We start from the raw sequence: 18,707 nt of genomic DNA on the forward strand, positions 1-18,707 counted from the left end.
TGAAGCTAATGCAGAATATATACAGCTACATGCTTCATGTACAACACTTGACCTGTGTTACTAGTAGCAGTATATGACATTTTCATGTAGAAGAGAACTGAATAAACAATTTTCTGCCATGTGTAAAGCAATGGAATTTGCCACTGAAAGATGCAGCGGAGCATAAACCAGGAGGGGTTCCTATTATTTGCTTGTGACTAGGGGAGATTTTTTCATTTATATCTACTTACAGGACAATAATATGCAATGAAATAACTAGTTACACATGCAGACATCGGGGTAAATTTACTAAGGCCGGAGTTCTATTCAAGATGGGATGTTATCCATAGCAAGCAATCAGATTCTACTTCATTTATCTAGCACCTTCTAGAAGAGAATACCTGGAATCTGATTGGTTGCTATGGGCAATATCTTAAATAGAACTCCCATTTTATATTACCAGTATATTTTATATTACCAGTTACTTATATAGCGCACACACATTCCGCAGCGCTTTACCGAGATTATTTGCCCATTCACATCAGTCCCTGCCCCAGTGGAGCTTACAATCTATACCACACGTACACACATTCACGCTAGGGTTAATTTTGTTCGGAGCCAATTAACCTACAAGTATATTTTTGGATTGTGGGAGGAAACCGGAGTACCCGGAGGAAACCCACGCAAGTACGGGGAGCATATACAAACTCCACACAGTTAGGGCCATGGTGGGAATCGAACCCATGACCTTAGTGCTGTGAGGCAGTAATGCTAACCGTACTGCCCATTTTAGTAAATTTACCCCATCGAGTACTTGGGAAATTTCTTTAAACTAAAAAAAAAAAAGATACACAAAAGAACTAAAATACTCTTAACTGACTTTATACCCAGAACAATTTTTGTATTTTCATTCTGTGTTTGTTTCAGTAGAAATAACGTTATGGCTTGTAAATTCAACTAATTGAATTATATATTTTTATTGCTTTTATCCTGTAGCACATTTAATTCACAGAACTCCAAAGGGATATTATTGACCAGAAGTGGCAGTTTCTGGACAGATCAGGAAGTGTTCGGAGTCATGCTTGTTTTGTGCAAACTATCATGCTCACTCTGCCACAAGGGGATTCAACAGGCGGCACTCCAGCTGCTGTGGCACTACGCATCCCAGCATGCTCTGCCACAGTTTTACTATTAGGGCATGCTGGTATGTATAGTTCCACAGCAGCTGGAGGACTGCATGTTGACTACCCCTGCTCTACATCAACTGAAATCTGTGATTCATTGCTATCAACTTACCAGGAAATGATGTCAGTGTGTTCCCTGCAATTGCCTCGCGGCTGTCGGGAGGCAGGCGGTTACGGAGCTCTGACCGGCCGTCCTGCTGTAGCCCCCAGAATGAACTACAATTGCCTTCACGGTACATGGAAACTGGATGCGTGTAAAGGGATTTAAGTAAACATTTTAGAATAATGCATTTTGCATATTCACCTTCACATCGGCCCTTGTTTTGTCTGTGACTTCCATGACAAATTCGCATCGCTTTCCATTTGGTGGGTTCATCAGGTGGTTCAGGATATAGAGGTCCACGGTGGCTCCAAGATTGTCAATATTTGAAACAAAGATATATTCTTTCCCTTCACCTATGAGGGTGTCCAAAAGTCCTGAATTGTAAAAACTGGCATAGATATCACCGTGACCAGGAGGGTACCAGGCTTCAGCGTTTTCCACTGAATAGGACAAGTCCTTGGCTATAGGTAGTAAAGACTCTTTATTGACTCTTGGGTACCTGAAAGAGAAGATGTGAAATAAACTAATCTGGATTTAATCCCACATACACAGGCGTAACAAGGTAAAGGGGCAAAAAATTACTATAAATTTCCATAGACATTTGGTTGTGTTTCATGGCAACAAATTACTTAGTAAAGACTGTGATAACGCAGTAGTGACAGGTAGCATCTAGCAGATAATCCAACTCTCAAGTACAGAAACAATGAGCTGCAAACTAGCTTCTCTCTACATTTAGGCCATAGATGTGTTGGGACACCTTTTTCTCAGCTGGATCCTACTATGTTACATGTGGAAATGATACATTCTTTGCATGCTACATGGCCACCCGGTGCTCTTCTCTAAATCTTTAAAAGCAGGAATACGTACTTCTGCCCATAGTAGTAGTTAATTTATGTTCCAATTCAACTAGGCCGACGAATATAATACATACTATATACATAATGTTTCTGTGATTTCCTCCTTCTATTAATGGGGACCGCGTGGGCAAGTGAGGAGACGGGCTCCTGAGACAATAATATTCTTCCTATGCTCAACTGAGATTCTGTGATCAAACTAGTTGATCATCTTCTAATTTCCTCACTGTGGTTTGTAGACAAATTCTAATGTTACAGGAAGGTATTATGACAAATGTGTGTCCAACTGATCAAGCCAGGACTAGCAAAATATACAGATTTACCAAGACTGCAACTGCTTAAAGGGAGGCAATGGTAGATAGATATTAGACTTGAGCCTCGTGAGGTGTACTATCTATACATATCTATTTATATCTATATATAGATCGCGCTCTCTATTATATATATATATATATATATATATATATATATATATATATATATATATATATATATATATATAAGCTGGAGGGCGGTACGGCACTCCTGGTGGCTAACGTAATAAAGCTTGCGGCAGCATGTTTCAATACCTTTATTGTGGCATTTTCGTCAGCTCTTTAAATATATATATATATATACACATACACACACACACACACACACATATACATATATATATATATATATTATATATATATATATAAACACATACATATATACACATACATGTACACACACACACACACAATAAAAACTAAACACAACAAACCACTAAATTCTTGGTACCACTCAGTGAGCATGCCATTGTACATTTAGAAGCTATAAAAGACACGTTCTGAAATGTTAGGAGCTCACTAATACAGAGCTATATACCTCACACACAATAGAGGGATTGTGTGATAAAACATGAACAGTTGGGAGGTTTAAAATATAGATGAGGCAAATGGTAATAATAGATATGAGTAAATAGTGCAGACGGATGTTACTCTTCTGAACTCGTCACACAGCAGATGGTGAAGTCCTTTGAAATCAAGGAAGTCAGCAATGTGGAAGGGTAGGAGATTACAGGTCAGAGAAAGTCCCCATCTTAGGCTCACGGAGACAAATAAAGGAATGCTGGAAAGAGTTAATACTCTATTCTGCCAGAGGCATGGACAGAGATCTCCTTGAATGCAAAGCCCAGTAAGGGACTGGAATTCATCTGTTAGGTGAAGAAGCCATTTCGGTTCCTCATGCCACAGAGATCCTTTAACTGAAAAGCTGTTCCCACCGATGAAAGAAAGAAAGCTTTTCTTGCTTCACTGTGCCCAAACTATTTTGTCGTTATAATTATTTTTTTGTAATTCTGTATTTGCTAATGTAATATATTTGTATGGGTTGCAACTGTAAACAGGCAAAACTAACACAAAACACTATTGGAAGACTACTGAAGATTAAAATATATGTCTACTCCAAAATCTATTTTTATTCAATAGCTATACTCTAGTAGTACCATTAGTTGTCATATACTGCAGTGCGGGCATTCCCAACCACGGTCCTCAAGGCACACCAACAGTGCATGTTTTAGTGATATCCAGGCTTCAGCACAGGTGACTTAATTAGTAGCTCAGTTATTTTGATTTAACCGTCTGTGCTGCAGCCTGGATATCACTAAAACCTGCATTGTTGGTGTGCCTTGAGGACCGTGGTTGGGAATGCCTGCTGTAGTGGGTAACCACCCACACCACAACACCACCACATCATTTTTACACTGCACAATGGGAACTTCCTGTCACACTGAAATGAGAGGGTTATTACAGATCCTTGAAACACTTGGCAGCCATAATCCGGGTCATCTGAACAGAGCCAGGAACAGAAATCACCTCCAGACGGTAAATAATAATGAGCAGCCATGGATTAATGCAAGAAAATTAAAATTAAATTACAGATAATAACTCTAATTTCCTTCTGAATTGCCATGGCAGTCATAATGAGTGGAATACACTGAATGATTAGATGAAAAAAAGATTGTGGGTTAAGCATAGATCAACACAGACCGTGCAAATAAAATGAAATACAATGATTTATTGAATAAGTGGGTTTTTCTGCAGACTGAGCATCAGCAAAAGATCCTGTCTGGTAAAGGTATGAAGAGATGACCAATTTCTTGCTTTGCACAGATTGGCAGCTGAGGCAGATCCCAGAAGGTTGTCTCCACCTTTGTGCAATGTGGATCATGTCCATTCTCCTTGTAAGTCTGTGCAATGATAGATCAGACATCTTGAAAAAAAAAAAAAAAAAAAAGTAAGGGGTTTATTTACAAAGCCTTGGGAGAGAGATAAAGTACCAGCCAATCAGCTCCTAACTGCCATGTTACATACTGTGTATGAGAAATGACTGTTACGATCTGGTTGGTTGGTACTTTATCTCTCTCCAAGGATTAGTAAATAAAACCCTATATTTGGACAGAGCACACCTTTGATAAAGTCCTACAGGGAGAAAAAAAAAAAAAGTTGGGCTCAAAGGTACATGAAAGACCACATAAAGATGCTTGCAGAAGGGTATCAATTTATTCTCTGCTTGAAAACAGAACACCACTAAGCACAGACACCTGACCTTTCAAAGTAAGCGAGAGGTAGGCTCTTGCCCAAGCAGTCATGAAAAAAAAAAATCAAAAACCTGTGGAATTGAAGCAGAAGCAGGATTCATCCTGTTTAGGTTATACCACAGACTGATTTTCTTTCAAATGCTACAGTCAACAGAGAAAACATTTTGTTTTCAAGCTACAAGCCGTACTACAATCCCACTGACATAGGCACCCGTGCAAATTCTCCACATTTTCCAAGCCTCTACAAACCATGGACAAGTAGACAAAAACAGAAGGTCTTGTATGACCCACGCCGATTCTTTCCCGATTTCCATAGCATCCATGGATTGAGAGAAAAAAATCCCCCCAAAAGATCACATACCCCAGCTGAAAGTTCCATGGCATTGACACAGCATTTGTTTTTTTGACCTTATGATCCCTGTGATAAGAATAGAACAGAGCAACCTTGGAGTTTGAGGTTCTCACCATCAGCTCCATTTGAGGAAGTCCAAACATGTGGACCATTAACTAGAAACATCTTTGTGCAAAGCCCGTTCTCCTGGATGTTTACCGTCTGCTACATTATTATATATGCCTCCCATGTAAAGCGCTGAACTATATTTCAATTTGCCTAAGACACAACTGGCAACATCTTGGTCTTCTGCTTCTTGTACCACCTTGCCAGTTTATGAAAGCAATTATTTGGTTGTTGGAACAGATTTTTGTACCTTAAAAAAGGTTAAAAATGCAAAAATCACATTCCGCACTGCCCACCTCTCCAAAATGTTTGCAAGCAACAGCCGTTCATTCTGGTGCCCGTGCCACCTCTGTAAGCAGAAGAGAGCCACAACCTACAGAGCAATAATCTATGGGGAGCACAATCCATTCTGGTTAATGGAAGATAACTCCATGATCAACTTAACAGTCTGTCCTGCCAACAACTTAGTGATAACCTTTCTATGTCTTATGATGTGATCTAAAGAAATGGAACACTGATCCCCCGAGTACTGTACACAGATCCAGTTTAGGGCACCTTGCCCACGTGGCAATGCCAACAGTGGATGAGAATATCCTCAGGAGAAAGAGACAGTTCTGTAGCAAAATGAGCTGTAGCTGGTATGCTGTATTCCGCAATTTGACCAACTGCTCCTCTGATAAAGATACACTGTATTGTACATGGTCTGTCTGAACGCCCAAGAAGTACAACTGTTGAAAAGGCACAAGATAATATTTTGCTTTATTGATGAATTAACTTTTGTTCAGGTAAATACGGCATCAGCCGAGCATCCTGTCTTTGGCAGTATGCTCTGACTTTCCTGACACAAGCATGTCTGCTAGATAAGGGCATACTGTGATGACCTGAGTCGTGACAGCAGCCATAACAGACACAGACACCTTGGTGAAAGGCCTTGGAGACGTAGATAGGCTGAATGCGAGATGAAAGGTGAAATGAAAGATTACCAAGTACTAAAAGAAAAATATCAGAGGAGATGTGACAGGACTGTGTTGAGCCTACAGATCTATGGACCATATTGATTCCACGAGCAAATTCCTTGCATAAATCAATGCATTGAGATGCATAAAACTCAAAGACTGTCCAGAAATCCTTTGATGACTTTTACAAGGCAGGGCTTTGAATAGAATCTGGAACCTAACCTCACCGTGCTGAAGAAACAGGAGAACACACTTCTCTTTCCAACAAAAACTGTAAACTACTCCATAATGCCCCCAATTCCACTGGGAAGGATGGAACCAGAGACTCCACAAAAATATTTCCTGTGGCTACCTAGTGAAATCCAACTTCTGCTGATGTTACAAAAATACCGATCTTGTCTGGTAAGAACTTCTGCTTTCTTTGAAATCCTGCCACCAATAGAACTGTGTAGAGGTTGTGCTAGAAAAGAGCCATTGAGATGCTTTTGGCCAGAGTTTAACATCCATAGCCCTGATGGGAAGAAAAAGACTACTTAGACACGCTGTCACAATACTACCAAAGGCATTGCTTCCCTGGCCACCAGCACTGTGCTTTCCTGAAAGGCTGGCAAGAGGAAGTTAAATGCTTTGCTCTCCTGTCCTGTGATGGGAATGACCTCTGGTGACCACAAAAAGCTGCATCCTCCTGGAAAGGATACGTGCAGTGAAGTCTTTTAACATAAAGCTGACATCTCTCCATCTGTTCACATTCATTTATATTTAAAACCCCGACTTTCCACTGGCATTCCAAGAGGGAATGCTGGAGAGAGGCAGTGATCGGAGTATCATCCATTCCTATGAATTTTTTTACATGTTCAAGAGTGAAATGACCTGGGATCTTCCCCACTTCCCATTTTCTCGCTGTGAGATGACCATTCAGGATCAATACTAGAACCTAGAAGGACCCACTGTCAGGCAGATACATCATACAGGAACACACTCATCTGTGATCCGTTTCTTTTCAGCCACATAGCACAGAAACCTTAGTGACAAATGAATACGGCATTGATCTCAACATCCAGGAAATCAATGGTTTAAACTGTTCAGGAAAGACATTTTCTCTTAGAGCTTTGTGTGTGGATTGTATTCCTCAGCCCACTCATAATCCTCAGACAAAGGCTTGTCACACGCTACTCAGACATGATTGTACTTGCTGCTATTCCTGCATTCAACAGGCCCTGAAAGAGTACAGATGAGGAAAAAGAATCACTAACTACGCACAGGAATGTGTTAAGATCGCATAGTTTAGGAGGACCAGCCTGGAATGGGTGCTCATTGGCTTCTTGGAGGTGGGTTCAGACTCCACGATGGCGGTCTGTGTAATAAATCCCTTGGAGCAGCTGAATGATGCACGCTTATCAGAAAAACTTCTGCCTCCCCATGCTGTAATCAGCATCATATGGGTCTGCACAATATGTGACACAGAAGCGAAGTCATGTGTTTCGACAGTTAGGGCAGCCGGAACATTTCCCAGGCCCTCATATATGGGCGCGGGTAGTGGGCAAATGTGGGGGCATTATCATTCCTGCCTGCAAAATCATTCAATCAGAAATGGCATTGCACACTGAAGGGGAGGGGGACCTGTTCCACATCTCTAGCCTGTCCATGGGATCCCAAAAGTGCATATACAGGACCCCACCGTTGTTCCTGTAAATAGCAACTATTGTCACCCCTGTCTCTGCACGCAGGGCAGCTTGGTCTGACAGGGAACAGGTGAACCACTAACTACATTCACACAAGATCCATCTGTCTCAGCTGTTAAGATAGGAAGGAGAGACACTAAGGGAAGCAGTAGTCACACTCTAGGGCATATACAATTAGCCGCGTAGTTTACAGCAAGGGGTAAAGTCTGGGTTTATTGCCTATCGCTCTTCAATTATTTTCATTTTACTAGCACGGTAAACCCCACGGGTCAGGCCATGTTAAATGCTGAAATCTATGGGTTTCCCTGTGTGTGAATTTTCCTTGCAATAAAACTGCGTAACATGCAGGTATGTAGGATTGAATAGGTGTGGCCTGTCAATTAGATATAGGGGAAACCCTGCAGCTAACTGGATATGCCCTTATGGGGGAGATGTATCAAGCTTTTAAAGAGTGGAGAAGTGGACAAGTTGCCCATAGCTACCATCAGCTTCCACCCATCATCAAAATGTACTTGCTAAATGCTGGCTAGAAGCTGATTAGATGCTGTGGGCAACATATCCATTCTTTAGGAGGCTTGGTACATCTCCCCATATACACATTCTAGAGGAAACTCCTCATCCTGTCTCTACTCAGCTGACTTGGGCGTTACTCTTTCATTAGGACGGACTTGGAGTGAAGTAAGAAAAATGTTCTAAAAATCAGTGGATCTGAAACTGGGTGCCTCAGGTTGGTGGTCCAGTATATAGGCAAAAATGAATCGTGGGGTGGGGGGAGGGGTTCCAGTTGGCCAGAAACCCCATGAATCGTGGGGTGGGGGGAGGGGTTCCAGTTGGCCAGAAACCCCACTTCCCTGCAGTCTGGCCAGTATAAAGGGTAGAATGGAGCCCTTAGCAACCTATCAGATTCTAGCTATTATCTTGCAGAAGGTGCTAGAAAAATGACAAGTAGAATCTGATTGGTTGCTATAGGCAACATCTCCACTTCTAGCAACCCACAATTTGGTAAAAATATCCCCAAGTCATGTGTCTGTGGATCTGAGTGCGCAATCATCGCACCAGAGAGAGAATCTGGTACTTGGCTTACCGGGATCATTGGGCCTGCGTATATCTGATGTACTGTATTACATACACTGCACTTTGTTTTGGGCAGACTATAGTTTAATACATGCTAATTATCCATCCTTCATGCTGGTGACAGTCACTCTAAAATCAAACATTTGGAAACCCCTCATTTACCCATGCAGTACCAAATTAAAATTATAGTAAATGAGCAAAACCAGCGCTGGTGACTGGCAATTTTTTAAATGTGGACAAACAGAAGCGCAATCCAATCCACCACCACATAAAGATGACAGGTTCGCATAATTTTTCCAATTTACTGTTTGTTTTTTAGCTCTGAATATCTCAAAAAGAAACTTTTGACCTAGGACTGCAGTGAAAGAAATGGCACCACTCTAGGGCACTGCGATTCAGGAGAGCCTGGGAACCACTGCTATAAAATATTATATTGTTTATTATCACTTTTACGTCAGAGCCACAAACATTACCTGCTTTGATTGAAAGTGTAAATCTTCAGTCGGCAATGGCTGTACTTTTGAAGGATTTTCTTGGTGTCTTCATCAGTGTTAAAGGAATTCATCAGAACGAGGGGGACGTCTGTGTTGTACGTTGTGTTCAAGTGCTTGGGTGGCAACAATATAAAATGTTACACAACGTTAGAAGCATTGCAAACTAGCAGCACAAAATGATACATGCACAGAGCACAGTAAGAGTATACTTTTAGCTGCAGTGAAGTATAGTAATACTAAGACAATAATAGAACATCTGTTTATTTATAGAGCTCCTCCATTGCTAAATTTATCAGCATATTTACAAAAGTTGAGTTTCCTGTAAGTGCAGTCAACTATTCTGTATCAGGGAATGTTATTCTCTAGTCTAAATACATCTTCACATTCTACATCCTACAATACATGTCTATTTTATGTGTTACAGTTTTTGTATATCTACACACACTGTTTTAGTATAATCATAAAGGTGACATAAAATGATACTGCACCCCTGCTCCAACTGTCTCACAGGAGTGTGGCATAAAAATGTTGATTTTGCGGTTTTGCATCAATGTCTTAACTAACTCTAATCCGAAACCTCACCCCCTAGCATCAGTTCATATCGGCTGTCTGTAAACATTCCCAATGACAATATTCTGCATTCTGAACGTATACGGTCTCAAAAAAAAATATCCTATTACCTCTTAAATCTTCACTCACCTCTATTTGTTTCACAGTGAGATCAAGGAAGGTATTCTCATTTCGGACTCCTATCAGGCTTTTGGGGCCTTTACAGCCCATGCTGGTTCCCAATCCGCCATTAAGTTTGACTACAACCAGCTTATTCAGGACAGATGTGATGTTATCTGGAAGACCTCTCGCTTTCATCTTCTCATAGGGCTGAATCTTGAAGAAACAAAGAAGAATGGATTTGTGACAACTCCCTGGTAGTATCAGGACATACTTCATGTTCTAGATAAGCAACATGTGGTTCTATCATTTCCCACTTCAACTACTAAATATTTGGCTTGTTAACAGGCATTGGTGATGTCGTCAGCTACAGCCACGTGCACCGGGCTGCCAAAGAAATCTAATGCGTCATATCACGAGTGGGAATACCCCCGGTTTGTCGGGATTTCAGGGGTCGGTATTTCTCCGGCTGTCGGGATTCCGGCATCGGTCTCCTGAACGCTGGGATCCCCACAGCCAATATATTAACTGCATCCCGTACAAAATCAACTAGGATATTACTTCAGCAGCTTTCCTTGATCCATGTCTTCATGTAAGCAACAAATGAAATATCTCCACTGGAAAACTAAAATCGTTGGAAATCCCCAAACTTAGAAGAGACCAATTTGTACCGTAAAACACATTCAGATTTAAAAGGTGTATACTTGGCTGAATGAGGAGTCTTTTCATCCACAAGCTGGCATGCTGGACCAGAGCTTTACTAATACAAAATTCAGTGTACAGACTGTCCATCTGCATTTGGGTATATATAAGTGTGTATATAGTTATGATTTAGATGAATGTACTGGAGCACAGCTTTTGTGTGTACTGGCCAGAACTGAACCCAACTCCACAAGCTGCCACCATATAAAAATATATTTTACTAGAAGGAGTGGTAGACATAATAAAATAATAAACTTAGCACCAAGATTCCCAAGTTCTCATATATAGTTATAATGTAATCTTGTTTATACACATATTTTATTTGTTCAGTGGATCTTCCATTCCTCTTTACGTTCTTTCCAACACCAGGACGCCCATGGCTCACGCAGCCTCCCAGCATAAACACAATGATGTGTTGTATAGAAAGAGGAGACTTTCTAGGATGTTGAACTGCATGGAAATTAAAGGGCAAGCTCACAATACTATATACACAGCCTCTCCCTTCCATCACAGGAATTCTCACACTCAGGCACTTTACTGTGCTCGGAAGTCTCAGTATTACATGGAGAGAATGGAACTACATGGCGGCCGCAGGGCATTGGGAGTAACTCGTTAAACTGGATCATTTCATTGCGCAGAGGACGTTAAGTGTCTGTTCGTAGAGCATGAACTGTTATTTTCCGATCGGTTAGCCAGAAAACACAACATTTATATTTGACGAATGTCTGTAGAGCTGTTGCAAAATCCTACAAATATTTATTTAATCATACATCCACTTAATGACACACTGTTGTACAGACCTATCACACCTTCCAGCAGTGTAGGAATCTGTATCCAGAGTGAGCCTGAGAGTTTGCCCAGCGCTGTAACAATGCAACGGTACACAAAATCATGACTTGTACCTACACACCCCAGTTGTTGCAGCCTTCTATATGGCATAATGATCCCTTAATAGCATATTGGGGGTAATTCCAAGTTGATCGCAGCAGCAAGTTTGTTAGCAATTGGGCAAAACCATGTGCACTGCAGGGGGGGGCAGATATAACATTTGCAGAGAGAGTTAGATTTGGGTGGGTTATTTTGTTTCTGTGCAGGGTAAATACTGGCTGCTTTCGTTTTACACTGCAATTTAGATTGCAGATTGAACACACCCCACCCAAATCTAACTCTCTCTGCACATGTTACATCTGCCCTTCCTTCAGTGTACATGGTTTTGCCCAACTGCTAATAAATTTGCTGCTGTGATCAACTCAGAATTACCCCCATTGTCCATGACAATATCAGGCTTTTATACAAGTGATGGATCTCCAAGGTGACTTCATAATATCTGTATTCATTTACAGTACCTGGTGCTTTATTCCAGGGCTTCACATCAGAGGTCACCACTTACAGATAATATACTGATGTGTGTGTTTATGGTTTTGGGGTCTAGTTAGGGGCGAAGAGAGCAGGGTGAAGTCTGGTACTAAGTACCTGAGCCCAGGCTTGTCTAAGGGGCCCTGCAGGTGCCTGGGCCAGCTGTGGAGAAGGAGAAATTGTCCCACTGCCAGGCACTTTGCTGCTAGAAATTTATTTCCCAGAGTGGTTGTGGCCATGCCACCTGTATTATCAAGGCCAACCGTATGCCTTGGCTTCTCTGGTTCTATTCAGCGACCTAAACGAAGGCGATTCTCCAGCATTTTAGGTGGAGAAAGCCTAAAATATATTTTCTCTATATTTAGTATTTAGAGAAAAGTGTGGAGAGATCGATTTTTCCACCTTTAAGTTTGTGCACAGTCCTGCAGCCCACATGGGCTTCAGTGGAGGATGCACAAACAATATGTATAAAGCATAAACATAACGTCATCTCTGGATCTCGTTATATCTACCAGCACTGGACAAAAGCAGGAAGAGACGATTCCATACCTGCTTTCACCCACAGTGCTTCACGCTGCTGGCTCCACCATTGCGCTGTGATCAAGGGAATTTATATAGTCCTCCTTCACAAATGCAAAAGATGGCAGAAAAAAGGGCACATCCGGCTCCTCTTATCCTCGCTGGGACAGACCATTACGGCAAGGCAAGTTTTTATTTTTTACTAAAGAAAAAATCAGTACAATGCAACGGTATATGCTGGCACTATATACTGTAAGTAACTGTTTAAAAAAAAAAAAAAGGTTAGACTTCATCTTGCTGCGGCTATAAATGTATTCACATGTGGCTTCATGCTTTTTTAAAACTGATAGTGAGCAACAACATTTTAGGATTCCAAAATCCGTTCTGATTGCTTTAATAAACAGTTATCACAAACAAAACTAATTTTAATTTTGCTTCAGAGCGCTTGTTGAGTAAATACAATGGATGAAGTCATTTTGTGGAGTGAATCAATACTGTATTCATAAGACTGCATCCTAAGAACGCCGTAGGAGTCAGAGACATCTTCTGTTATTGTCACTGGTTCTCATGACTAGCCATGCAGATACAACTGGTGCCCACTGTAGCACTGTAGCAAACAAACACCTTGCCTTTAACTAGCTCTAAAAAAAAAATATCTGTGTCAAAGCAGGGAGATTTAATTTCCTGCTAATTACAAAACATTTCACAATCATAAGTGAGTGGTAAAAAAATAAAATAAAAGAAAAATTAAATGAATGAGAGGTCATACCAACTCCAACTGTCATGTGGAACTGTACCAACACAGGAGTCTCAAGACTTCAGGAAAGTCTATTTGTCAGGATTCTGCACGCTCAGAAAATAAATGAGTGCACAGCTAAAATAAAATAATACATATAGGGGGACTTAATATTATCTTGCTTGTGGAGATAGACAGATAGACCGATAATACATACACACACGAGTGGCATGTACTGCATAATGCACTTACTGACCCCATTGCCCTACATAACAAGGATAATGGACACCACTATCATCTACAAACAACAAACAGTCGGTGGCACTGAGGGATAAAGAACAGGACACAAGATCACCAGGTAGCAAAAGCCAGCAAAAAAAAAACAAATAGATATCTCCTACTGCGCACTCAGGAGCTACAAATGATAAATTATGTGGACACGTTCACCTAACGTGCTATAAAACTGATAGACAAAAGGAAATATACACAATTCACCGCATGCGCTCACATCTAATGAACAATCTAAATTCCTTATACTTAGATGGCAAAAGCCAGCGTTTTGATGCTGGCGCATTTTCATCAGTATTGCCTTGATGAAAATGCGCCAGCACTGAAATGTGTGTGTGTGTATATATATATATATATATATATATATATATATATATTATATAACATAATATATACACACACACAAAAGTGTAGGAGTATTTAGAGCATGATCATGGTTGGAGGTCATGTGAATAGCAAATATTTAATGTTAGCAGTTTGTAATCTTTTCTGGTGATGCAACCAAGTACTGGCTCTCTAATTTTCATGTTCATCCACTTACAAAACATATCTGAAGAATAATTAACTATATAAACCTTGATCATTGTCCCCTTATGTGTATGAATCAAAAGGCTAAAAAAAAACAAAAAAACAACTGATCATGTCATTTTACAGACTGTTCGAAGCATGACAAGGGCTGGTTAGCTGGTATACTTTGGGGGAGATTTATCAAAGCGGGATACGGTCATTAGGTCGACCACTATTGGTCGACATGGTCACTAGGTCGACATGAGGTGTTTTTTTTTTTTAAAAATTTGACCTTTTTCATACTTTACGATCCACGTGGACTACGATTGGGAATAGTAACCTGTGCCAAGCGCAACGGTAGCACAGCGAGGCACCTTGCCCAAAGCATAACGAGTGAAGCGAGCCATGTGAAGGGACACTGTGCACTAACTCGGGTCCCCGTCACTTTACGAATAAAACACCAAAAAAAAGTTTAAAAAAAAATATGTCGACCTAGTGCATGTTGACCAATAGTGTCAACCTAAGTCTGGTCCCTAATGACCCATACCCATCAAAGCTTGGAGACCGATAAATGGGTCTATGTACTAAGCCTTGGTGAGAGATAAAGTGGATGGAAATAAAGTACCAGCCAATCAGCTCCTAACTGCCATGTTAAAGGCTGTGTCTGAAAAATGACAGCTTGGAGCTGGTTGGTTGGTAGTTTATCTCCGTCCACTTTATAGCTCTCCAAGGCTTAGTAAATAGACAGCACAGTATCAACCAAATAGCTCCTAACTGATTACAGCCTGTAAAATGACAGAAGGCCATTGGTCAGTACTTTATCTCGCTCCAAACTTTGATACATCTCCACCTCTAGTACAATTAACTTTAAGGTGATTTTCATAGGGAAACATGAATAAGTTTTGACAGTTTTTCCAAAAGTCCCCACAATCAGCACTCCAGGTTTTCAGCGTTGCCTCTGGAAATGTTACAGTTATTAGAAGGGAAATTCCACCTATTTTAGTACTTTGGGTTTTACAAGTTGAAAATGATTACAAGAAGAATATTTCAAATTTAGATGCTTATGTTTCAAAATTCATATATACCCATAAAGAAAATACAGGTGCAAAAGCTCAGACTGCCAACATTTAAATATTATTTTCCCAAGACCCAGCATTTGGCAGGCGGACAGGCGCACCTACGCTGTGAAATATGCCTCAGTCCAGACAAACCTTTAGGGCACAAAGGGGGATATTTCTCAAAGCTTGAAGAGAGATAAGAACCAATCAGCTAACGCTCATTTTATTGGCGGTTTGAAAAAATAAGAATTTACTCACCGGTAATTCTATTTCTCGTAGTCCGTAGTGGATGCTGGGAACTCCGTAAGGACCATGGGGAATAGCGGGCTCCGCAGGAGACAGGGCACTCTAAAAGAAAGATTCGGTACTATCTGGTGTGCACTGGCTCCTCCCTCTATGCCCCTCCTCCAGACCTCAGTTAGGGAAACTGTGCCCGGAAGAGCTGACACAACAAGGAAAGGATTTGGAATCCCGGGTAAGACTCATACCAGCCACACCAATCACACCGTACAACTCGTGATACTATACCCAGTTAACAGTATGAATAACAACTGAGCCTCACGAAAAGATGGCTCATAACAATAACCCTTTAGTTAGGCAATAACTATATACAAGTATTGCAGACAATCCGCACTTGGGATGGGCGCCCAGCATCCACTACGGACTACGAGAAATAGAATTACCGGTGAGTAAATTCTTATTTTCTCTGACGTCCTAGTGGATGCTGGGAACTCCGTAAGGACCATGGGGATTATACCAAAGCTCCCAAACGGGCGGGAGAGTGCGGATGACTCTGCAGCACCGAATGAGCAAACTCAAGGTCCTCCTCAGCCAGGGTATCAAACTTGTAGAATTTTGCAAATGTGTTTGAACCCGACCAAGTAGCAGCTCGGCAAAGCTGTAAAGCCGAGACCCCTCGGGCAGCCGCCCAAGAAGAGCCCACCTTCCTCGTGGAATGGGCTTTTACTGATTTAGGATGCGGCAGTCCAGCCGCAGAATGTGCAAGTTGAATCGTGCTATAGATCCAGCGAGCAATAGTCTGCTTTGAAGCAGGAGCACCCAGCTTGTTGGGTGCATACAGGATAAATAGCGAGTCAGTTTTCCTGACTCTAGCCATCCTGGAAACATAGATTTTCAGGGCCCTGACTACGTCCAGCAACTTGGAATCCTCCAAGTCCCGAGTAGCCGCAGGCACCACAATAGGGTGGTTCAAATGAAACGCTGATACCACCTAGGAAGAAATTGGGAACGAGTCCTCAATTCCGCCCTATCCATATGGAAAATCAGATAAGGGCTTTTACATGAGAAAGCCGCCAATTCTGATACACGCCTGGCCGAAGCCAAGGCCAACAGCATGACCACTTTCCGCGTGAGATATTTTTGCTCCACGGTTTTAAGTGGCTCAACCAATGCGACTTTAGGAAATCCAACACCACGTTGAGATCCCAAGGTGCCACTGGAGGCACAAAAAGGGGCTGAATATGCAGCACTCCTTTTAACAAAAGTCCGAACTTCAGGCAGGGAAGCCAGTTCTTTTTGGAAGAAAATAGACAGAGCCAAAATCTGGACCTTAATGGAACCCAATTTTAGGCCCATAGTCACCCCTGACTGTAGGAAGTGCAGAAATCGACCCAGCTGAAATTCCTCCGTTGGGGCCTTCCAGGCCTCACACCAAGCAACATATTTCCGCCATATGCGGTGATAATGTTTTGCGGTCACATCCTTCCTAGCTTTAATCAGCTTAGGAATGACTTCCTCCGGAATGCCCTTTTCCTTTAGGATCCGGTGTTCAACCGCCATGCCGTCAAACGCAGCTGCGGTAAGTCTTGGAACAGACAGGGCCCCTGCAGTAGCAGGTCCTGTCTAAGAGGCAGAGGCCAAGGGTCCTCTGAGATCATTTCTTGAAGTTCTGGGTACCAAGCTCTTCTTGGCCAATCCGGAACAATGAGTATAGTTCTTACTCCTCTCCTTCTTAGTATTCTCAGTACCTTGGGTACGAGAGGAAGAGGAGGGAAACATATAAACCGACTGGTACACCCACGGTGTCACTAGAGCGTCCACAGCTATCGCCTGAGGGTCCCTTGACCTGGCGCAATATCTTTTTAGCTTTTTGGTGAGGCAGGACGCCATCATGTCCACCTGTGGCCGTTCCCAACGGTTCACAATCAGCTGGAAGACTTCTGGATGAAGTCCCCACTCTCCCGGGTGGAGGTCGTGCCTGCTGAGGAAGTCTGCTTCCCCGTTGTCCACTCCCGGAATGAACACTGCTGACAGTGCTATCACGTGATTCTCCGCCATCAAAGAATCCTTGTGGCTTCTGCTATTGCTACCCTGCTTCTTGTGCCGCCCTGGCGGTTTACATGGGCGACCACTGTGATGTTGTCTGACTGAATCAGAACCGGTTGTTTTTGAAGCAGGGGTTCTGCTTGACCCAGGGCGTTGTAAATGTCCCTTAGTTCCAGAATATTTATGTGTAGGGAAGTTTCCTGACTTGACCATTGTCCTTGGAAGTTTCTTCCCTGGGTGACTGCCCCCCAACCTCGGAGGCTTGCACCCGTGGTCACCAGGACCCAGTCCTGTATGCCGAATCTGCGGCCTTCGAGCAGATGAGCACTCTGCAGCCACCACAGCAGAGACACCCTGGCCCTCGGGGACAGGGTAATTAAACTATGCATCTGGAGATGCGATCCGGACCACTTGTCCAACAGATCCCATTGGAAGATTCCTGCATGGAATCTGCCGAAGGGACTTGCTTCGTAAGAAGCTACCATCTTTCCCAGGACTCGCGTGCAGTGATGCACCAACACCTGCTTTGGTTTCAGGAGGTCCCTGACCAGAGATGATAATTCCTGGGCCTTCTCCTCCGGGAGAAATTCTTGTTCTGTGTCCAGAATCATGCCCAAGAACAGCAGACGCGTCGCAGGAATCAGCTGCGACTTTGGGATATTCAGAATCCCGCCATGCTGATGCAGCACTTCCTGAGATAGTGCCACGCCGACTAGCAACTGCTCCTTGGACCTCGCCTTTATAAGGAGATCGTCCAAGTACGGAATAATCATGACTCCCTTCTTTCGGAGGAGCATCATCATTTCGGCCATTACCTTGGTGAATACCCACGGTGCCGTGGACAGACCAGACGGCAACGTCTGGAATTGGTAATGACAGTCCTGTACCACAACCTTGAGGTACTTTGAACTTGAACTTTTTTATATAAATGTTCAAGGATTCTAAATGTAGAATGGGTCTCACCGAACCGTCTGGTTTCGGTACCACAACATTGTGGAATAGTAACCCCGTCCCTGTTGAAGGAGGGGTACCTTGATTATCACCTGCTGAAGATACAGCTTGTGAATTGCCGCCAGTACTACCTCCCTTTCTCTGAGGTCAGCAGGCAAGGCTGATTTGAGGTAACGGCGAGGGGGAGTCGCCTCGAACTCCAGCTTGTATCCCTGTGATACTACTTGCAGAACCCAGGGATCCATCTGTGAGCGAGCCCACTGGTCGCTGAAGGTCCGGAGACGCG

The 18,707-nt window shown here is 42.5% G+C and overlaps 1 protein-coding gene across 3 annotated transcripts in view; it reads right to left on the bottom strand.

The window, feature by feature from the left end:
* Positions 1-18,707, bottom strand: part of UGP2 (UDP-glucose pyrophosphorylase 2) — a 188,729-nt gene that overhangs the window by 36,518 nt on the left and 133,504 nt on the right. For all 3 annotated transcript variants that reach the window (XM_063918448.1, XM_063918447.1, XM_063918446.1), the window contains exons 4-6: positions 10,049-10,234; positions 9,329-9,462; positions 1,468-1,765 (exon numbers count right to left, since the gene is read on the bottom strand). In XM_063918448.1, coding sequence (XP_063774518.1) covers positions 1,468-1,765; positions 9,329-9,462; positions 10,049-10,234 — 618 coding nt within the window. The remainder of the gene's footprint in view (positions 1-1,467; positions 1,766-9,328; positions 9,463-10,048; positions 10,235-18,707) is intronic.

The sequence above is a fragment of the Pseudophryne corroboree genome, chromosome 4, assembly GCF_028390025.1.
Source record: "Pseudophryne corroboree isolate aPseCor3 chromosome 4, aPseCor3.hap2, whole genome shotgun sequence".
NCBI lineage: Eukaryota > Metazoa > Chordata > Amphibia > Anura > Myobatrachidae > Pseudophryne > Pseudophryne corroboree.